This window comes from Bubalus kerabau, chromosome 12 (assembly GCF_029407905.1).
Source record: "Bubalus kerabau isolate K-KA32 ecotype Philippines breed swamp buffalo chromosome 12, PCC_UOA_SB_1v2, whole genome shotgun sequence".
In the NCBI taxonomy this organism is placed as follows: Eukaryota; Metazoa; Chordata; class Mammalia; order Artiodactyla; family Bovidae; genus Bubalus; species Bubalus kerabau.
The window spans coordinates 71,331,795-71,355,472 of NC_073635.1; the positions used below are offsets into that span (position 1 = coordinate 71,331,795).

The following is a 23,678-nucleotide window of genomic DNA, read 5'->3' on the forward strand; positions in this document are numbered from 1 at the left end:
GCAGAAACCAACACACAAACACAAACACATGCTGCTGCTGCTGCTAAGTCACTTCAGTCATGTCCGACTCTGTGCGACCGCATAGATGGCAGCCCACAAAGCTCCGCTGGGATTCTCCAGGCAAGAACACTGGAGTCGGGTGCCATTTCCTTCTCTAATGCATAAAAGTGAAAAGTGAAAGTGAAGTCATCGCTCAGTCATGTCTGACTCTTAGCGACCCTGTGGACTGTGGCCCACCAGGCTCCTCCATCCATGGGATTTTCCAGGCAAGAGTACTGGAGTGGGGTGCCATTGCCTTCTCCACACAAACACATGAAAACTCCATAAATAACTGAAAGAACTGCTCTTTAAAACTCTTAGCACCACACAGACCCATCTAGTGGAAAATAGCTGTAATGCTTTATTGATTATGTCAAAGCCTGTGACTGTATGGACCATAGTAAACTGTGGAAAATTCTGAAGGAGATGGGAATACCAGATCACCTGACCTGTCTCTTGAGAAACCTGTATGCAGGTCAGGAAGCAACAGTTAGAACTGGACATGGAACAACAGACTGGTTCCAAATAGGAAAAGGAGCACGTCAAGGCGGTATATTGTCACCCTGCTTATTTAACTTCTATGCAGAGTACATCATGAGAAATGCTGGGCTGGAAAAAGTACAAGCTGGAATCAAGATTGCCAGGAGAAATATCAATAACCTCAGATATGCAGACGACATCTCCCTTATGGCAGAAAGTGAAGAGGAACTAAAAAGCCTCTTGATGAAAGTGAAAGAGGAGAGTGAAAAAGTTGGCTTAAACTCAACATTCAGAAAACTAAGATCATGGCATCTGTTTCCATCAATTCATGGCAAATAGATGCGGAAACTGTATCAGATTTTATTTTGGGGGGATCCAAAATCACTGCAGATGGTGACTGCAGCCATGAAGTTAAAAGACGGTTACTCCTTGGAAGGAAAGTTATGACCAACCTAGATAGCATATTAAAAAGTAGAGACAATACTTTGTCAACAAAGGTCTGTCCAGTCAAGGCTATGGGTTTTCCAGGGGTCATGTATGGATGTGAGAGTTGGACTGTGAAGAAAGCTGACCGCCAAAGAATTGATGCTTTTGAACTGTGATGTTAGAGAAGACTCTTGAGAGCCCCTTGGACTGCAAGGAGATCCAACCAGGCCATCCTAAAGGAGATCAGTCCTGGGTGTTCATTGGAAGGACTGATGTTGAAGCTGAAACTCCGATACTTTGGCCACCTCATGCGAAAAGTTGACTCATTGGAAAAGACCTTGATGCTGGGAGTGATTGGGGGCAGGAGGAGAAGGGGACGACAGAGGATGAGATCGCTGGATGGCATCACCGACTCGATGGATATGAGTTTGGTTAAACTCCGGGAGTTGGTGATGGACAGGGAGGCCTGGTGTACTGCAGTTCATGGGGTCGCAAAGAGTCGGACGTGACTGAACGACTGAACTGAACTGAATGAATTAAACCCTTGTAACATAAAAGAATATTCAACTTAATGCCTGAATGTTACCCAGGGGAGCAGCTTCAGTTAGTAAGAGAGCAAAAGCTTGTCCTATTTATTTCCAGTTCCATTGTAGGTCAGGAAAATGGTGAACCGCTGTGTCAGGAAAACATTAACATCACAGTTCTTGATACAATTTTGTCCCTGAGAGCACTGTTTGTGATGTTTACTTACACTCAGACAATGTGTCTGTCAGATTTTCTTTTTTAAAAGTAATTCTTCTAACCTGAACTTGTCTTAAATTTTCCCCAAAGCCATAAAATATGAATTATCTAGGACACTCTGTAGTACAACTTAGGAACATAACAGATTCTTCTTCCTTCTTAAAACCTGTAAATAATAGGATCATTGCGATTCTAAAATGTTTGAGGGGAAATTGAATTTGGAGACTGAATTAATAAATTCAGTAACTTGACTTTTGATCTATGCCTTGGTCCACTCTCAGTATTATTGTTAGCTTCATTTCTGTGTTTGGAAATGATACCTGGGCAGTGTGTCCATGAATTTATTTCATTCAGGCTGTGTATAACCCAGGTTCCATCTCCTGCTCACCTGTCCCAGCCCCTGTCACTCCAGGACACGCCTTTGGTGTTGGATTTGATCGAGAGAAGCTATTGCCCAGACTGGGGGTCTGGGGACATGGGAGTGAGCCAGCCCAGCAGAAGGGGGGCTTTACTCTCTTTCCCTCATTTCTTCTTCTATCCCAGTTCCTAGAAGTTACAGTCAATAGGAGAGTATAGTAGGTACTATGCAGAATTTTAATTCACAGAAGAAATAATAAGTGAAAATAAAGAACTAGGACTTCCCCAGTGGTGCAGTGGATAAAAATTTGCCTGCCAAGGGAAGAGACACTGGTTTAATCCCTGGTCTGGGAAGATTCCACATGCCACTGAGCAACTAAGCCCTGAACCACAACTACTGAGCCTACATGCCACAAGTACTGAGCCTACATGCTACAACTACTGAAGTCTTTGCTCAGCAACAACAGAAGCCCCCTCAGTGAGAAGCCTGTTCACTGCAGGAGTAGCCCCCACTTGTCACAACTAGAGACAGCTTGTGCAAAGCAATCAGGACCCAGCACAGCCAAACAGAAAAAAAATCAACATGAGGTAAATAGCACTCTAGACTTCTGGTTAGAGTCTGAACATGGGCTGCATTTTTCATTTAGATGATTTTGTGGTTGATTTGATTATTTTAGAGAGTCCTGAACAATAAAGTATTGTCCAGCTCTTGAGGTAGATTGATTTTGCTTTGTTTTTGCTCACAGCTATTATTTGGATGATACAGTTTTACAGATGCTTAGTAGACCATGCTATAATGTGCAAAAATATTAGTTTACTACTTTTTCCCTTTTTTACATAATATTTTCTTAAAAACCGCTCCCTTCACTCCCAGATTATCCCCTTCCCCTGCTGGCTTCCTAATTCCCTGTGACTCAGACTATGGTGTCAGGGCCAGCAGCACCTGCCTCTCCTGGAGCTTCTTAGAAATGCAAAGTCTCAGGCTCACCCAGACCTCTTGACTCAGATTCGTATCTGAACATGACCTCTTCCTTTCTCTCCCATGGACAGTTTTTGATGAGTGATAACCTGTGATTCTCAAGAAATGTCCTTTGACAGTTTGAAATTGAACTCAAGAATTCCCAAATCTCTGTTGCAACTGAGCAAGAGGCTCTAGAATGTTCTGTGGCCCTAGATTTACTTACTTTTATGCTCTATAAATTGCACTTTTACATTATAATCTAATTCTGTGTGATTCCACCGCATTATTTGTGTCTTTCCAGTGGAGTCTGTCTTCATTACAGGCAGTTTTCATCCTGCTGTCTGTCGTTCCCCACACCAGTCTCGTGCAGGGACTGGAGGGATTTCCCACAGACTCAGCCCTGCCTGGACCTGGAGTCAGACACAGCCCCATGTAGCAGTGTATATTCGGCTGTTTCACAACCTGATGGGATCAAAAATGAGTCTTTCTGCCCCAAGCAGGGCATGATGTCTGTTTGGCCTGTTCCCCAGTCACCATGTGTCCCACTTATGCAGATTTCTCTCTCAGTCCGGCTGTGGGTGCCGGTTCTTCCTGCTGATGGCTAGTCCACCTGCCCACAGGTACCCTCTTCGCTCTCACTTGCCACATATATGCCTGTGTCCACGTCATACTTTAACTCTCTGACCATAAGATCTCTCTGGTGGGCCTGTTCCTTTAACTGCAACTACACTTCTCCCCACTTTCTCTGTTCTGTCTACACAGAGGGGCATGATAAGTTGTCAGGCCATCCAGGGGATAAGGAGGCCCATCAGCAGATGGAAAAGAGGCCAACATATGTGGATTTGAGTCGCATCCTGCTACTTATTAGCTCTGATATTCAGACAGACCAGTTTATCTAAGCCTAAATCTTTTCTTATGCAAAATGGAAGTGAAAGGATGTAACCTATAGGCCTGATGTACAATTTAAGATAAGACATGTAAAGCACCAAAAGTAAATACTTGGACAAAAATGGTCATCATTTTCATAGGGTGTAAAATGACCATAACCACTTACACTGTGGAAGGTGGTTTCTGTCCCATAAGAATGAGGTGTTAGCCATTTGAAGTTGTATTTATGGCTATAGGATCCATCTGCTGTGTCTGTCTCTGTCTGATTTATCTTATACATAAATAATATGGTAATAGATTTGCCATAAATTTCTCTGGCTTGAGTTAAAAATCTCAGCTCCCAGTGGAAGTTTCTTTGTCTCAGGGCACCACAGGTAATACAAATAAGAAAAAGTCAAATCCAATACAGATCCTGATGTCAACATATACAGTCTAGTTGAAGAAACAAGAATATGGCTATATTAACTATGTAAGCTAGAACGAGGTCACAATTTTTATGGATGTATATAAAAAATGACATAACATCTCTTAGAGTTGGAACAAACCCACATGAGGAGACACGGAGAGTATTTCCAAGGAATTAGACATATGAGACAGACTTAGAGATGTGTCGTTAGGGTTTCAGCAGGTGGGAATGCATGTAAAAGGCATTCCAGGAGGTGGGACCAGCATAAGCAAAAGTATGATGTCCTGATACAGTGAATGAAGACCTAGACACACACATTTTTACATTCAACCCTCACCACTACTTAGTGGTGCCAAGGAAGCTGACTCGTGTACATGAAGAATGGAGAGGTTAGAGAGGACAGTTTTGTAGAAGAGACATCCTGGGATGGAGTGTTGAGTGCTGAGCTGGAATTCAGAAGTTTAATCTGAGAAGTGAGAGCACATGGACCAGAGTAGGCAGGTGCAGGGGACAGGGAGCCAGGAGCTGTTATGCCTCCAGCAAGACATCCTGGGAAAGTGATTCCACTTCTTAGAATCAAATTGATGTTGATTAAAACAAAGCTATATCACCTGGATTTGTGAACATGCAGGGAAATGGGTGGGAGCAGAAAATGGTATTATACTTCTGGGGGTAGGTTAGCAGTTTAACAGCTTCCTCCTGAAAATGTTCATACCCTGTTGTTCAGTCACCTAGTCATGCCTGACTCTTCATGACCCCATGGACTGATACACACCAGGCTTCTCTCTATCCCTCACCATCTCCTGCAGTTCGCCCAAGTTCATGTTCATTGTATCAGTGATGCCATCCAGCCATTTCATCCTTCGTCCCCTTGTCCTCCTGCTTTCAATCTTTCCCAGAATCAGGGTCTTTTCCAATGAGTTGACTCTCTGTGTCAGGTGGCCAAAGTATTGGAGCTTCAGCATCAGTCCTTCCAATGAATATTCAGGATTGAGTTCCTTTAGGATTGACTGGTTTGATCTCCTTGCTGTCCAACGAATTCATACTTGCTGTCAAGGGGTTCATATTTGACTCTCAGCAATTCCACATCTGAGAATTTATGTGAAGAAAATGATTCAGATTGTTTGCAAAGATTTAGCTTCAGGGATATTTAAGACAGTTATTTATAATAGCTAACTGTTTGATGCTGCCTAAATATCAAGCAGTAGCTGCTGCTGCTGCTGCTGCTAAGTCGCTTCAGTCATGTCCGACTCTGTGCGACCCCATAGATGGCAGCTCACCAGGCTCCTCCGTCCCTGGGATTCTCCAGGCAAGAATTTCCTTCTCCAGTTCATGAAGGTGAAAGGTGAAAGTGAAGTCACTCAGTCCTGTCCGGCTCTGAGCAACCCTATGGACTGCAGCCTACCGGGCTCCTTTGTCCATGGGATTTTCCAGGCAAGAGTACTGGAGTGGGGTGCCATTGCCTTCTCCGATCAAGCAGTAGAGGATTTGTTAAATAAATGACGACCCAGAGGGATGGAATGGGGAGGGAGGAGGGAGGAGGGTTCAGGGTGGGGAACACATGTATACCTGTGGCGGATTCATTTTGATATTTGGCAAAACTAATACAGTTATGTGAAGTCTGAAAATAAAATAAAATTAAAAAAAAATAAGTAAATGATCACATGTACTATAATATTATGCAACAATTAATGTAATTTTTTATGAAATATGAAATGAAAGCACATATAATAGTATGTTCACATTAATCCCATTTTGTTTAAATATGTGAACTTGTATCTTTAAGAATACATCCAAAAAAATAACAACGGCAACAACAAAAAGAACACATATAGAAGCCTAGAAAGTTAAAAACATCATTTTAAGAATGTTTTTTTCAGAGTGCTGGGGCATAGCTAGTATTTATTTACTTTTCAAATTCATTTGCACTGATTATGATCAAGGAAAGAGTTTATTTTGTTTTTTAAACACTGTGAGCCTGGGAAAGATGTAATGAGAGTAAGTGGGGGAGACGGATGAAGGGGTGGTTTTGTGTGGAGCATTGGGTGTTGATTATGTTGAATTTGATGTGTGAAGAGAGATCCAGGAGCAAGTGTCTAACAAGTTGTGTTATCATCAGAGGGCAACCTGGTTGGAAAAACAGAAAGGGGCCACTGCAAGAAAATAACAGAAGATTTTCTTTAAGAGTCTTTATAATTGTATCTATTTCTTTATTTTTGGCTGGGCTGGGTCTCTGTTGCTGCTCGGGCTCCTCTCTAGTTACTGTGTGTGGGCTTCTCACTGTGGTGTCTTCTCTTGTTAAGAGCATGGGCTATAGGGTGAGAGGGCTTCAACAGTTGTGGCACATAGGCTCAATGGTTGTGGTTCATGGATTCTTGAGTGCAGGCTTAATAGTTGTGGTGCACAGGCTTAGTTGCTTTGCAGCATGTGGGATTCTCCTGGACTAGCGATTGAACCCACATCTCCTGCACTGGCAGGCAGTTTCTTTACCACTGAGCCATCAGGGAAGACCCCAGGTGTCTTTAGATTGAAGAATGTGAGCTTACTGACACTGGTGACACTCTCCATGGGCAATTGGTAAAACCCTATGGTTACCCAGAAAAGACATTTGGACTATAGCTTTGATGACTGAACTCTAGGAATGATCAGAATCAGGTTTTATTTGAGTTGCCTTTTTCTTTTTGGGGGGTGTGAGGCCATGCAGCATGTGGAATCTTAGTTCCCTGACCAGGGATCGAATCCATGCCTCCAGCAGTAGAAGCACAGACTCTTAACCCCTGGAATGCCAGGGAAGTCCCTTGGTTTTTTAGTCCTCTTCACTGGAGTTTGGAACTCACAGTCCTGTGGTAATGAACAGTCCTCGGTGCCCCTACATATCTCAGTCCATTTATGCAAAGTTTACAGATGTTCCCATTTTCACAGATGAATCAGTTTTGATGGAGCTGATAACATGGGAACATACACACATTCTCACAGATCAGTTCTCACCTGTGTCCTGATGTGTGTTGATTTATGTCTAAGAACACTCAGAAATATAGGCCCACCTGTTTTACTGTGCTTCACAGATAATGCTTTTAAAAAAATGGACATTTATGGCAACGCTGTGTCAGGCAAGTACACTGGCACCATTTTTCCTATAGCATTTGCTCACTTCATGTCTCTGTCAGATTTTGATAATTCTTGCAGTATTTCAAACCATTTTATTATTATTATATTTATTATCCTGATCTGTGATCAGTGGCTTTTAATGTTAATACCCTATAAATGCTTAGATGGTTAGCATTCTTTTAACAATAAAGTATTTGAGGTATGTACATTTTTTATATATAATGCTATTGTACATCACTAGACTACAGTATAGTATAAACATAACTTTTATTTGCATAGAGAAACAAAACATTCATATAACTTGGTTTATTTTGATATTCAAAATATCTTTGAGGCCTGCCTGTACACAGAATGCATGAGCCACATAAATACATACTATGACCTGCCTATATGCAGAGAATGGCCCATCTATATTATATGAATTAGGGTTTAACATAAGGTACAAAATGTCCTGAGAAGCCTGTATGCAGATCAAGAAGCAACAGTTAGAACTGGACATGGAGCAATGGACTGGTTCAAAATTAGGAAAGGAGTACCTCAAGGGTGTATATCATCACTCTGCTTATTCAACTTAATGCAGAGTACAGCATGCGAAATGCTGGGCTGGATGAAGCACAAGCTGGAATCAAGACTGCTGGGAGAAATATTGGTAACCTCAGATAAGCAGATGATATCACCTGAATGGCAGAAAGCAAAGAGGAACCAAAGAGCCTTTTGATGAAGGTGAAAGAGGAGAGTGAAAAATCTGGCTTAAAACTCAACATACAAAAAACTAAGATCACAGCATCTGGTTCCATCACTTCATGTCAAATAGATGGAGAAACAATGAAAAGAGTGATAGACTTTATTTTCTTAGGCTCAGAAACTCACTGTGGATGGTGACTGCAGCCATGAAATTAGAAGACACTTGCTCCTTAGAAGAGAAGCTATGGAAAACCTAGACAGAATATTAAAAAGCAGAGACATTACTTTGCTGACAAACGTGCGTATAGTCAAAGCGATGGTATTTCCAGTAGTCATGTACGGATATAAGGGTTGGGTCATAAAGAAGGCTGGGCACTGAAGAATTGATATTTTTGAACTGGGGTGCTGGAGAAGACTCTTCAGAATCCCTTGAACAGCAAGGAGATCAAACCATTCAATCCTAAAGGCAATCAGTCCTGAATATTCATTGGAAGAACTGATGCTGAAGCTCCAATACTTTGGCCACCTGACACAAAGAGCCAACTCATTGGAAAAGACCCTGATGCTGGGAAAGACTGAAGGCAGGAGGAGAAGGGGACAACAAAGGATGAAATGGTTGGGTGGCATCACGATTCAATGGGCATGAGTTTGAGCAAACTCCAGGAGATAGGGAAGGACAGGGAAACCTGGAGTGCTGCAGTCCATGGGGTTGCAAAGAGTCAGACACTACTGAACAATATCAAAATATCTTATAGTCATTGCATTATCTTTATAAGATAATAAAATTAGCTGAACTCACTTTTCTTACGTTTAATCTCTATAAAGATAAATTCTTTTTTGAAGTGCCATGATTGATTTTACAGACTAAGATGTGAAACTTCAGAGGTTTTCAAATCAGGAAACATAAAAAGTTCTAAGCATTCCGATTATATTACTCAGAAAGATTTATTTCTTCTTTATTTAAAGCCAGGAGTTTTAAAACTTTACTGATTTACAAATGATTCAAGCATATCTTACACTCTCATCAATTCCAGATTTTACATAGAGATGAAATCATCTCTTGGAAAACTTCCTTCAGAAAATTTGCACTTAGGCTTCCTGGGTGGCTCAGACGGTAGAGAATCTGCCTGCAAAGTAGGAGACACGGGTTCCATCCCTGGGTCAGAAAGATCCCCTGAAGTAGGAAATGGCAACCCACTCTAGTATTCTTTCCTGGAGAATCCCATGGACAGAGGAGTCTGGCAGGTGACAGTCCATGGGTCGCAAGAGTCAGACACAACTTAGCAACTAAACTACCAACCAGCAGCATTTTACCTACATTGTATTGATTCTTTAACCTTACTGTTAGTGCATTTAGTTTCTCTCTGCTTTGCTTTTAATAAATAGACTGACGCTTGACATGTGTTTTTCCAAGGTTCAATTTTAAGTATTAATAAAATGTCTTTTGAACTGCTCCAATGAAAGGTCCAATGTAAATATCAAATATTGTCTGTGTTGTTGTTGGTCTCATTATGTACATTTTGTCTACTGGCCTCTGTCTTTCAAGACTGAGACCTGCATTTTATATGTGAAGATGTTTCCTTTCAAGATAAAATGTAATTAAGGTATTTAATATCAGGAAGTGATTTCATTTTCCTGCCGAAGAATAATTCCTCTTAAATAAATAACATACCCCTGAGAAAGTGAATACTTGTTTGTGTATAATCCTTCTGACTTGACTTGTTGATATCTCTGTAAAATTACCCATGTAATTCTCAAGGTCAAATTACACAGGGAGTAGGAATAAAACTAATTCAAAATTGACTTCTTATGGACCACTTAGGAGACTGCTGGGTTTTCACTACAGTCAGGTTATTTAAGTCATCTTCTTCCTTTATTTATGGATGTTAGTTACATACATACACACAAACAAACACACATATATAACACATACACATACATGTCTCCCCCTCTAACATACCACATAATGGATACTATGTGATAATTATAGAAAACAAACAATTTTCTGCATATTAAGCATTTACTCAGGGAAATATGAATAGAAGGCATAAAAGTCATTATACTTTATATTGTGTATTCTAGAGATGATGGTGGTCTCATTTAGGGACATTTGTGAATTTCTGTCATTTTCGGTTGCCACAGTTTTGGGCGTTGCATCTGGTATCTAGTGGGTTCATGGCTACTGTTAATCATCCTACAATATACAGGACAGGCCCCCAACCCTCAACAATGAATTATCTGGTCCAAAATGTCAGCAGGACCTTGCTTGAGAAACTTATAGACTATTCTTTACATATAATAGAACTTATAAAATTCATCTTCAACAATCAGGGTTCTCCTGGGTTTTGTGCATCCTGTTAATTCTTCATCCCCCTGGGTCTCTTTACAGGTTGGCATTGTGGGAAGAACAGGAGCTGGAAAAAGTTCCCTCATTGCTGCCCTTTTTAGATTGTCAGAACCTGAAGGTAGCATTTATATTGACGACATCTTGACAACCAGGATTGGACTGCATGATTTAAGGAAGAAAATGTCAGTTGCACTTCAGGTATGCATAGCAGAGCACTCTCACATGTTCTTTTCATAAGGTGTCTAAAGTTTAAGTGCTTTTAATTTGATTGGTCTTTTCAAGTTAAGTGAATGAGTTGATCCTTTTCTACCCAATAGAGCATATTTTTAGCAGGAGGTATTTTCAACAAACACTTTCATTGGATACCAGGTTTTGTTTTGTTTTGTTTCATCTGTTAGTTTTGTGTGCATGTGATTTAATAACTTACTGAGATAGATTTCTGGACTCAGACTTCCTCAGTTTCCACAATGTTATCCACTGATAATCACATAATTCTGAGAACAGAAGGATAAATGGTTTGCTTAGCACTGCAGAGTTTCCTATAGGGAAACATGGATTTTATTAATAAGTGTCTTATAGATATAATTTTGATGTGGGAAATGAGGACATCTTTTCAAAAGTGATATCTCCTTGGAGAACTTTCTGTGAAATTGTGGGGCTTTGAGAATTATAGGATATATAGAAGCTTTGGGGAGACTGACAATTTAGCCATTAATGAATAATTTTCACCAGGGAGGCAGTACAGAATAATAAGGAAGAGCAGTGGACTCAGAATTCTGTCTCTGTGTACCTTGGTTTTCTCTGTCTAACAAAGCTGATAATGATATCACCCCCTCAGTCTGTTGTGAGGACAAAATAGGTCAGTGAGTGTGAAGTGGCTCATGTAGACCCATATGTGCCTGCTGTGATGGTGGAGTGCTGAGTTGGCCATCTCTTCCTGGGCTCTGATTCTGTTTTCTTTTCTTCTTCTTCGTAAAGTAGTATAACTTTCAGGGAGAGTTTTGGAGACTGGATTATATAGACGGGTAGACACTCCTGTCTTTCCTTGTGGTTCATTCACTGAACATAATTCCATGATATTTACTGAGAATTACTATCCTCCAAGTATATAGCCAAGGGCAACCTAGTTCCTGTGTCCTCATCTATCATCCTGCCCACTGCTTTGACAGACATGCTTATTTAAAAAAAAAATAGAGTTTTTTATTTATATACTTAATAATCATTTTCCCATCAAAGAAAGCTCAGAAAAATACCCGCTTGAGATGAGAAACAGAGAGGAGAGGAGAGAGAATGAGCCAGGCAAATGTGCTTCCTGGAATGTGGGTGCAATATGTCCTGAAATACCTGTTTATCAGGAAGCATGTACAACATGGCTCCCAAAGGAAGGCGAATGTGGACTTGGGTACAAGTGTTGCTACCTACCCATGACCTCAAAAATACCTGGAATTACTCTAAATAATTTTAAAACCAAGATATTCTTTTCAGACTCTAGTGAAATGCCACCTCACACCCCTTAAGATGTCTGTTATCAAAGAAAAGAGAGAGAAAAATGAAAATGATAAGCATTGGCAAGGATGTAGAGAAATTAGAATCCTTGTTCATTGCTGATAGTAATGTAAAATAGTCCAGCTACTATGGAAATCAACTTGGTGGTTGCTCTGAAAAGTTAATGATGGAATTGTCATCAGTTCAGTTCAGTTCAGTTCAGTCTCTCAGTCATGTCCGACTCTTTGCGACCCCATGAATCGCAGCAGGCTAGGCCTCCCTGTCCATCACCGACTCCCAGAGTTTACTCAAACTCTTGTCCATCGAGTCGGTGATGCCATCCAGCCATCTCATCCTCTGTCGTCCCCTTCTCCTCCTTCCCCCAATCCCTCCCAGCATCAGGGCCTTTTCCAATGAGTCAACTCTGCATGAGGTGGCCAAAGTATTGGAGTTTCAGCTTCAGCATCAGTCCTTCCAATGAACACCCAGGACTGATCTCCTTTAGAATGGACTGGTTGGATCTCCTTGCAGTCCAAGGGACTCTCAAGAGTCTTCTCCAACACCACAGTTCAAAAGTATCAATTTTTCGGTGCTCAGCTTTCTTCACAGTCCAACTTTCACATCCATACATGACCACTGGAAAAACCATAGTCTATTACCTACCTAGCAATTCTACTTTAGAGTATAAACCCCAAAGAATTGGAAGAAAGGTCTTGAAGAGATGCTGGAACGTGTTTGTTATAGCAACATTATTCTCAACAGCAAAAAAGTGGAGGCACTCAAATGTCCATTGACAGATGAGTCAACAAAAAAAATGTGGTGCATACCCATACAGTAGAATATTACTCAGCCTTAATAAAGAAGAAAATTCTGACACATGCTATAGCACAGATGAACCTTGAAAAAATTAAGCTAAGTGAAATAAGTCATTTACAAAGGATAAATACTGTATGATTCTACTAATAGGAGTTACCTAGAATAGCAAATTCATGGATACAGGATGTAGAATGGTGGGTGCCAGGAGTGGCCAGGAGAGGGGAGATGTTGTTTAATGGGTACAGAGTTTCAGTTCCTTAAGATGAAAGGAAATCTGTGGCTGGGTGGTGGTGATGGCTGTACAACAGTATGAATGTATTTAGCATCACTGGACTGTGCACTTAACGTGGTTAATCCAGCAAATTTTATGTATATTTTATCACAATTGAAAAAAATTTTTTTTCAAAGGTATCCCTTTCAGGAAAAATGGGAAGAATGTTTCAGCACATTCAGTCCCCATATTTAAAGATTTCCTCTGGTTATTAGATTTATGACTTATGGTTACAGTATAAAATAAATGAGCTTAGATTCCCAAGTTTTATGTTTTGATGGTACTCATCACTAAAATGGTCATGTGAGATTAGTTAGTAGAAATAAAGGGCATGTCTGTAAATTCCTTTCATATTATTGGATGCAAAGCTTTAGAAACATGCCCTGCGTTATTTTTAATGCTTCTTAATAGGAAAAAGTTGCATGTTTGTATACATAAAATAACTCTGTAAATAAATAACATTGGATGATTTTTTGGCTCTGCCAATAATATTTGGAAGCACATCTGAGCAAGGACTAAACAGGCCTTGACCTCAGCATGTTTTGGTTCTGTTCTGTTGGTTTCCATCCTTCCTTGGAGCATGTTCTAGGTACACACTCCAGAAAGTGTGTTTACAGAATAGTGCTGAGCTTTGTATCCATGTAGATTCCACTTTTTATGCCTTTGTCTCCAAGGTGCAGTGTTGGTTGATTAAAGAAAAAGAATCTGGAGAGAACTTTCAATGTGTAAAGATTCCCAGGAAGACATTCAGGAGGCAGACGGGGATAGAATGGTAGTGTAGACCCAGTGCCAGTGTGACCCACAGTTTATTCCTGCTCTGCCTCATCGACTGTGGGGCCTTGATGATGTAACTTGGCTGCCAAGCGTCAACATCCTCGTCCTTAAACCCGGTCTGGAAATCATGGACCCACAGATTTGTGAAGATGTAGCTTAGTGAGATAATGTTTGTGCCCATGTCTCATTCTTAGGAGTGCTCAGTCATCAGGAACTGTTAATATTCTTAAGAATCAGGGCACTGGCCTTTTGGGTGTTGTTTCTACTTAAGTAAAAAGAGTAACACCTTCTGAAATGACTTTTCTCTTTAATTTTTGTTTATGTGTTCATGGTCTTTGGTGATTTTCTTTATATTTATTGCTTAATAATAAAAACTAAGTTGTTACATAAATATTAATAGTAAAGCAAAGAAACAAAAACAAACAAAAAAACACAATAGGAATTTTGGGGAAAAGCATAACAGAGAAATGTGTCTAACATTTTCCACCAAGAGCAAGAACTCAGACTAAAATTTTTTTGTATTTTGATTTCTGGCTTTCCTCGCACCAGATTCTTTCCTGACTATCACCTTGTACATGATCTTACTTTCCAATCCCCCACCAAAACCTCCAGCCTTTTTCTCAGCCCTCTGCACACTCTTGACTATTTTCTTTCTCTCTTTGAGGACAGGGCCTATATCTCTCATTTCTGTTCCTCTAGTGCTTGTTACAGTCCCTGACAAGTTACAAGAATATTAATAATAATTCCTAAAGTTTATGGAATTGTTAATACATTTTAGTTTCTTATCCCACCATTTCCTGCTTAATCCTCACAATTTGTTGTTATCTTTATCTGACAGATTTAAAAACTGAGTTACTGGGAGCTTATCCTATTTTTCAAGTAAGGGGCAGAACCAGGATTCAAATTTTATGTGTGTCTATTTTTTTAAATTGAAGTATAGTTGATTCCGGAGAAGGCAATGGCACTCCACTCCAGTACTTTTGCCTGGAAAATCCCATGGGCAAAGGAGCCTGGTAGGCTGCAGTCCATGGGGTGGCTAAGAGTCAGGCATGACTGAGCAACTTCACTTTCACTTTTCACTTTCATGCATTGGAGAAGGAAATGGCAACCCACTCCAGTGTTCTTGCCTGGAGAATCCCAGGGACGGCGGAGCCTGGTGGGCTGCTGTCTATGGGGTCGCACAGAGTCGGACACGACTGAAGCGACTAAGTAGTAGCAGCATAGTTGATTCACAGTGTTTCAGTTGTATAGCGAAGAGTTTCAGTTTTATCTCCAAAGACTCCCATCGCAGCAGAGTAAAATCCAAAGTACTAGTAAGTACTAGTCATATAACAGAGACCTACGCTCTCCAGTCTCCACCTTGTCCACTTCTCAGTCATGTCCAACTCTTTGTGACCCCATGGACTGCAGCACACCAGGATTCCCTGTCCATCACCAACTCCTGGAACTTGCTCGAACTCATGTCCATTGAGTTGGTGATGCCATCCAACCATCCCCCTCTCCTCCTGACTTCAATCTTTCCCAGCATCAGGGTCTTTCCAGTGAGTCAGCTCTTCATATCAGATGGCCAAAGTATTGAAGCTTTAGCTTCAGTATCAGTACTTCCAGTGAATATTCAAGGTTGATTTCCTTTAGGAGTGACTGGTTTGATCTCCTTGCAGTCCAAGGGCCTCTCAAGAATCTTCTCCAACACCACAATTAAAAGCATCAATTCTTCAGCTGTGTTGTACTCATCAGATATTTTTACCATTTTTCCTACCATCCCACTTGGAAGGACTCCCCAAACCATAGCAAGAATGAATAAGTATAGAACAAAGCCAGAAGATACTACTCCTATTGCTCTGTCCCTCATTTGGACAATATCAATTTAGAAATGGGTTTATGCACTTGTATGTTATGGGCTGATATGTGTCAGTTGAAGATACTCAAAATGTTATCCCTCCCAATCAAGAGCCCTTTGTCTTTACAGCATCTTGCTAGCTGCAGAGGTGGAGAAAGTCTGTTAGTTTGGTTGCCTGAATTTACTTGTCTAAGTGCAAAAACTTACATTCCTCTTCCCCCAAATGAGTAGGAAGCAGTGATGCTTGTGTCTCAACACCCCAATATAGGGAACTTAGGAAGCTGAGAGCAGACTCTGAAGACGGGGAGCCCAGTGCTGTTTCTTTGAGTTGCCTCTCTTAGCTGAGCCAGGCCCATACCATCTTCCCTAGATCCTGGGTCCTTGTAATCCAGGAAGCATCAGGAGCTTCCATGGTGTTCTCTCTTCCTCCCAGGCTCATCCCCATCACTGCTTACCCTGCATGAACAGGTCAGAACTGGGGAGATGTGATGGTAACAAGGACCTGGGTAGGAGCAGAGACAGGGTAGTAGGGACATAGACCATCAGTCCTGGGGGGAACTTTCAAAGATAAATTCTGTGTTTTTAAGAAGATACTCCTCAACTTCTGTTCAAAATTTTAGGAATAATCTAAAATGAAAGTTCTTCTTAACAAATTTCCAGAAACACAACAGGTAGCTGAAGTATGTGTGTTCTTTGTGCTCAGGATCTGAAGTAGTTAAATTGAGATTGAGATTATATGCAGGGAGTAGCCTGCTTACTTGAAAGAAACTGGAAAATGAAGGGAAGATGGAGAGGGGAAGGAGGAAGAATATTGGGGACCAGCCTCCCCTCGCCTGGCTATGTCGCTTGTGTAAAACTCATGGAGACAGCTGAAGGATGAGAAATCACCTGCATGTGGGAATCTTAAGGTTGATAATTACAAAGAGTAACAAGTTTTTATAAAAATCTGAAGTAGAATTATGGTTATTCCCCTGAAAAGGAACATATTTATTTCAAGCTTCAAGCTCCAGGTTCTCTTTTATACTTTGACAAAAGCATTAGGTTATAGGTTTGACATTTTCAGTTCCCCTTCACCCAGATTAATTGTCTCATTGTTGCCCTTCAAACAGAGTTCCTGCCTCAGTGATTCTCTCAGAATCGTGTTTACTTGTGATTACATTGTAACTCATGTTTATGTCTGGGCTGCATACCACATTCCTCAGTTTATTTCTTATCTTTCTAAATCCTGCTTGCCCCTAATTTCCTAAACTCACTATCTCCTATAAAAGCTTCTAGTTATTAATATCTCTAAAATTCCTAATCCCTACAAGCTATAGTAAAATATGCTAACACTACAACATTCCTAAACTTTTAGCTTCTAACTATTCTTAACTATTCTTAAACCCTAAACTCAGCAAACTTCCTTTGCCATAAACATTTCCCTCACAAACAGATCTCAGATTATAATCCTTCCCATGGCCTCAAGCTGCGGCCTACGTGCTCATTCTGGAATGCTCTTTGTAAAGGTCCTTGAACAAATGTCAGTGGTTAACTTTATGGATTATTCTCTGGGCACAACTGCAGAAGGCTTTGTGCCTTCTCACACTCCTCTCAAGAACAATAACCACCTTAACATTCTTTCCAGCCAAGTCAACCGAAGAAAGGAAAAAACAAGTCAGAATCACAGGACCTAACTCCTTCATCCCAGGACCATGCCTGAAGGATGAGGAGAGGGGGTTGGGGCCGTGCCTCCATTTTGTTAGCAATGCCTAATGCAGCTCCCAACAAGTACTCATTCTGAAATATTTTATGAGTAGTGATTTTCAGTGCTTTGGAAGCATATTGGCCACTTAATCAACTTTGTGCAATTAAATCTCCCTTTATAATGTCTTTTTAATTGTGGATTTTGCTCAGGAGTATGTCTTTTTTTTTGGTGGCATACCCTGAGTTTTCTGTATTCATTTCTCTCTCACTAGACTTAAAACTGAGACCATATTGAAGGAAGGATTGGAAGGCTTCCTGAGTATCATTCTTCCTCATGATTAGGGAAAAGAAATGTCTGTCTTCTTCATCTTTCCTCTTGGGCTTTTGTGAAGTGAGGAGAAAAATCCAGCCCCAAGGCCAGGTGGGATTTGAATGTGGGGATTCTGAGCAGTTCTGGGCACTTGTGGAAGAGTCAGGTCTCCTCTTGTTCCCACACATGTGCCTCCCCTTGTCCTGCCCCCTTCACTGAAAGGAGCCAATTGGGCTCTTCTCTTCTGCGCATATTCTTATGACCTGGCTTACTGAGCCTTCCAGAAGAAAATGTAAACGGCCTACATTAGCTTATGTATGGGATTCTCTATTGAGGCAAGAAGAGACATATATTCCCAGATTAATTTACTTGTGGCTCCTCCTGAAGCAGAGGAATAGGAAGAACTATTTAAATTAAAATATCATGACACAGCAGAGAAGGCAATGGCACCCCACTCCGGTACTCTTGCCTGGAAAATCCCATGGATGGAGGAGCCTGGTAGGCTGCAGTCCATGGGGTCGTGAAGAGTCCGACACGACTGAGCGACTTCACTTTCATTTTTCACTTTCATGCATTGGAGAAGGAAATGGCAACCCACTCCAGTGTTCTTGCCTGGAGAATCCCAGGGATGGGGGAGCCTGGTGGGCTGCCCTCTATGGGGTCGCACAGAGTCGGACACGACTGAAGTGACTTAGCATAGCATAGCATAGCATCATGACACAGGTCACAGTGGGTTTCAGGTCCTCCTGTCCTTGCAGTTAATAATGAAGTTCTGTGAGGCAGGCCAGCCTAACACACATGTGAGAGAACATGGGGGCCAACTGATGCCAAAATCAGAGCTGATCTCTCCATGGACATTGGTGCTGCAGACCCCAGGAGCTGACGTTCCCCTTGCACATGTGGGGATGTTCATTTCACACATGTGGAGAGATTCCAGATCCTAGAAGACAGTCTGACCAATGGAGAAAATAGCCTAGTTTAGTCTTTGGTGCTAATGTGTAAATATTTAATGGTTTGCTTTGAGGCACAAACCTCTACTAATCATGCTGTTGGTATTTCCCAGTCACACCAGGATTGACAGTTAATTTATGTAGATCTTGATGTTAAGTTTCTTGTGTAATTATTTCCTCAGTTTGTGTGAGTGTTTAAACAGATATTTATTACCAGGGTGTGTGTGTGTGTGTTTTTTTTTTTTTTTTTTTAATCAAGTCTTCCTTTGTCTTCAGTTTTTTCCTTAAGATGAAAAAAACTTCTTCAACACTTTATTCTGTTAGTGTTCAGTAGTTCAGAAGATATTTTGTAGCATACTTGGTACAATGGAAAATTATTTTAGAGATACTGTTTTGCAAACATACATTTGCAACTTTATTATTAATAATTAATGAATTTAGATGTTTTTGTATTTTAATTTTGACAGTCTGTACACATTAGAATAAAATAAAAAGAGGTTAAGGTAATAACACTCACTGTTTTGGCATATTTAGGAACCTGTTTTATTCACTGGAACAATGAGGGAAAATCTGGATCCCTTTAATGAGCATACAGATAACGAACTGTGGAATGCCTTGGAAGAGGTAATTTATTAATAGTAACTGTAATTAACTTGTTAGCATCTGTATATGTGTGTTTACATTTAGAGCATTGCGGATAATTAAGGGGAGCCTGTCAGTTTCACTGACTTCGGTAATAGAAAACACTGATGACATGGGTGCACTTAAAAATGTGTGTATTGATGATGAAAATCAACAATATAATGTGACATGTTTTCATTTTAGCTATTTTCCTAGAACCCTGAACAAATAGACACATTATCTTGTCCTTAGCAGAGTACTCAATTAGATGTTAAAACTGTGGGATCAAATTCTACTAGTGACATAGTGAATTAATTACTCCATTACACTCCAATATTCGTTTTATTCCTCTGGTCTTAGGAAACATCTCCTAAGTGGAGACAATAGTAGTTTTTCCTTATTAAAACTAAAAGATATAAACAAGATCATACTAATAAAATGTAGGAGTTTCATAGGAAAGTGTTTATAAAGGTAAATTATATAGTCAGAATTAATGATGATTATTTATTGGAAATTATGTCATTTTAATGCTGTAGCATGAATGCAGATAACAGAACCCTGGAACATCTGCTCAGCTTTTCTATGGGAGGTTCATTTCCAGAGAATTTTCTGTTATTTGTGTCATGTTTTCCCTTGCTCCGTTTCTTTGAATTTCTTAACCCTTGCATGAAAAGAAAATTTGACTGTTGCTGTCAGTTTGTATTTTAATACAGACTATTTTGTGATTTTGCATTCCTTTTACAAATCAGTTCTACTGATGGCAGAAACCCTAGACTTCTTTTTTGTAATTTATTTAATTGGAGGCTAATTACTTTACTATATTGCAGTGGTTTTTCCATACATAGTCTTTTGCTTTTAAAAAGTAAGAATGAGCATTCCTATACATTAACAATGAAAGATCAGAAAGAGGAATTAAGAAAACAATCTCATTTACCATTGCAACAAAAAGAATAAAATACCTAGGAATAAACCTATCTAAGGAGACAAAAGACTTGTGCTCATAAAACTACAAGATACTAACAAAAGAAATCAAAGATGACACAAAACAGATGGAGGGATATACCATGTTCTTGGATTGGAAGAAACAATATTGTGAAGATGACTATACACCCAAAGAATCTACGGATTCAATACAATCCCTGTCAAACTACCAGTGGCATTTATCATAGAATTAGAGCCAAAAATTTTTACAGTTTTAATGGAAACACAAAAGATCCCAAGTAGCCAAAGCAGTCTTAAGAAATAAAAATGAAGCTGGAGAAATTAGGTTCCCTGACTTCGGAATATATTATTGAGTTGACCAAAACGTTTGTTACATAAGATTTGATGGAAAAACTTAAATGAACTTTTTCACTAGTTTAATACAGAGCTAGAGTAATCAAGGTGGTATGGCACTGGCACAAAAACAGAAATATAGATCAATGGAACAGGATGGAAAGCTCAGAGATGAACTCACATACCTGTGGTCACCTAACCTATGACAAAGGAAGTAAGCATATACAATGGAGAAAAGGCAGTCTCTTCAGTAAGTGGTATAGGAAAACTGGACAGCTCTGTGTAAAAGAATAAAATTAGAACACTCCCTGATACCATATACAAAATTAAACTCAAAGTAGATTGAAAATCTAAATGGAAGGCCAGATACTATGACACTCTTAGAGGACAACACAGGGAAAACACTCTACCTAAATAACTACTAAGTGTTTGATTGATCTTTTCATTTCAGAGAAGTGTGGCATATATATTTTTTAATCTTTGTTGTTGTTGTTGTTACACAAATCTGAGAGATTTATTGTTCATGTTGGTTTGAATTGGTGTGTTTGTCATTTAGTGTCACCCTTCCAGGGAAGCTCTTAAATCTGTAATATGCAGATAAGCCTTGACTGTAAGCAGGCAGATTTGGAGGTATGACCATTTCCAGCCAGTAATTCTGGTTTCTGAAGGATGTCACCACTGAGTCTTTATACACCCACCCTGCTTTTCAGCAGCATGTGGATTTTGTTTTCTTAAATTGGGTCGATTGCTTCACCTTCTCCTGCCTGAAAAACAGTGCACCGCTGATTTCATTTAAGTTTGTGAGTCTTTTATGCCAGAGTCCAGCTCCAGCAACCAGGGATTCAACCTGAAGGGGTGAGCAGTGTCAGCAAGAAATGGTGCAGCCTCTCAATTTTCTTGGACTGCGTATTTATTTCAAGCTTATAATTCTCTTTTGTACTTTTACAAAAGCATTAGGTTGGAGATTTTCTATTTCCCCTCACCCAGATTTGTTATTTCCATAAATCATTGTTGCCCTTCAAACACAGTTCCTGCTTCAGCGATTCTCTCAGAATAAGCTTTACCATCTATTATCTACTTCCTCTTATGTGTCCTATAGTTAACTTGTGGTTACATTGTAACTCATGCTACATTCCTCAGTTTATTTCTTATCTTTCTAAATCCTGTTTGCCCCTAACATCCTGAGCTCACTATCTCTTAAAAAGACTTCTATCAGTATCTCTAAAATTCCTAACCTCTATAAGCTATAATAAAATATGCTATTACAACATTTCTTAAATCTTTAACTTCTATTTTAATTATTACTAAGCCCTAAATTCAGTAAACTCCTTTGCCATAAACATTTTCCTCACAAATAGGCTACAGATAGCAATCGCTCCCATGGCCTCAAGCTGTGGCCTATGTGCTCATCCTGGAATACTCTTTTGTAAAAGTCCTTGAACAAATTTCAGTGATTAACTTTATGAATTATTCTCTGAGCACAACTGCAGAAGGCTTTGTGCCTTCTCATGCTCCTCTCAAGAACAATAAGAAGCTTAATATTCCTTTTCAGTCAACTCAGCCAAGGAGAGGAAAAGACAAGTCAGAATCACAAGGCCCAACTCCTTCATCCCAGGTCCGTGCCTACAGGACAAGGTGAGGAGGTTGGGGCCATGCCTCCATTTTGTCAGTAATGCCGAACGCGGCTCCCAACACTTTTGCAGTAAAATTCTACAAGAGAAGAGGTGTGTAGAGCATTTAACCATAAAACGCAAAGAACAAAAGGATGATCCATTATTCTTTAATTCATAGGACAAATTTAATGGTGAAATTGGGACACATCTTAAAAAAGAAAAAACAGGAAGTACTGGTAAATTATTTTTCTATTTGTTTCCTAGATTGAGACCTTTTTTCACAGATTCACAGGTAGCATTACTCTAGAATTTTAGAACACATTGTTCCATGGACAGAGAGGCAATCTAAATTATAAAAATGCTGAAGTAGTAGATAATACTAAGATCTACTTCTATTTAAACTACATTTGGAACTTTCTATTAAAAAAAAATGTGAGTTTATTTCACGAAGTGAAGTGTGTGGTTTCTATGTATTGCTTCTGGAATTAACCCTGTTAATTTTGGTGATATCACTTAAATAAATCATCCCATTATTATGCTTCTCTAGGAATTGATTCCTTATGACTATTTTAAAAGAAACCTTACCAAATCATTCATTGAAAAACATACAAATGTGATAAAGAAATAATTCCTAGAGGATCTGGATAAAGGGGTGATTTATCATTCTAAGTTATTGTTGTTCAGTTGCTAAGTCAACTTTAACTCTTTGTGACCTCATGGACTACAGCATGCCAGGCTTTCCTGTCCCTCACCACCTCCTGGAATTTGCCCAAGTTCATGTCCATTGAGTCGATGATGCCATCCAGGCATTTGATCGTCTGATCCCTCTTCTACTTCTGCCTTCAATGTTTCCCAGCATCAGAGTCTTTTCCAAAGAGTCAACTGTTTGCATCAGGTGGCCAAAATATTGGAACTTCAGCTTCAGCATCAGTCTTTCCAGAGAATATTCAGGGTTGATTTCCTTTAAGACTGACTAGTTTGATCTCCTTGTTTTCCAAGGGACTATGAATAGTGTTCTCCAGTACCACAGTTCAAAAGCATAAATTCTTCAGCTCAGTTCAGTTCAGTCATTCAGTCGTGTCTGACTCTTTGCAACCCCATGAATTGCAGCACTGAATTTCAGCACGCCAGGCCTCCCTGTCCATCACCAACTCCCGGAGTTCACCCAAACTCATGTCCATAGAGTCAGTGATGCTGTCCAGGCATCACATCCTCTGTTGTCCCTTTCTCCTCCTGCCCCCAATCCCTCCCAGCATCAGAGTCTTTTCCAATGAGTCTGTTCACATGAGGTGGCCAAAGTACTGGAGTTTCAGCTTTAGCATCATTCCTTCCAAAGAACACCCAGGACTGATATTCTTTAGAATGGACTGGTTAGATCTCCTTGCAGTCCAAGGGACTCGCAAGAGTCTTCTCCAACACCACAGTTCAAAACCATCAATTCTTCTGCGCTCAGCCTTCTGCACAGTCCAACTCTCACATCCATACATGACCACAGGAAAAACCATAGCCTTGATTAGACAGACCTTTGTTGGCAAAGTAATGTCTCTGCTTTTGAATATACTATCTAGGTTGGTCATAAATTTTCTTCCAAGGAGTAAGCGTC

General features: G+C 40.0%; 1 protein-coding gene across 1 annotated transcript in view; it reads left to right on the plus strand.

Annotated features, from left to right (window-relative positions):
• LOC129624642 (ATP-binding cassette sub-family C member 4-like) overlaps positions 1–23,678 on the plus strand; it is a 182,164-nt gene that overhangs the window by 128,954 nt on the left and 29,532 nt on the right. The window contains 2 exon segments of the mRNA XM_055542795.1: positions 10,480–10,635; positions 19,101–19,190. Coding sequence (XP_055398770.1) covers positions 10,480–10,635; positions 19,101–19,190 — 246 coding nt within the window.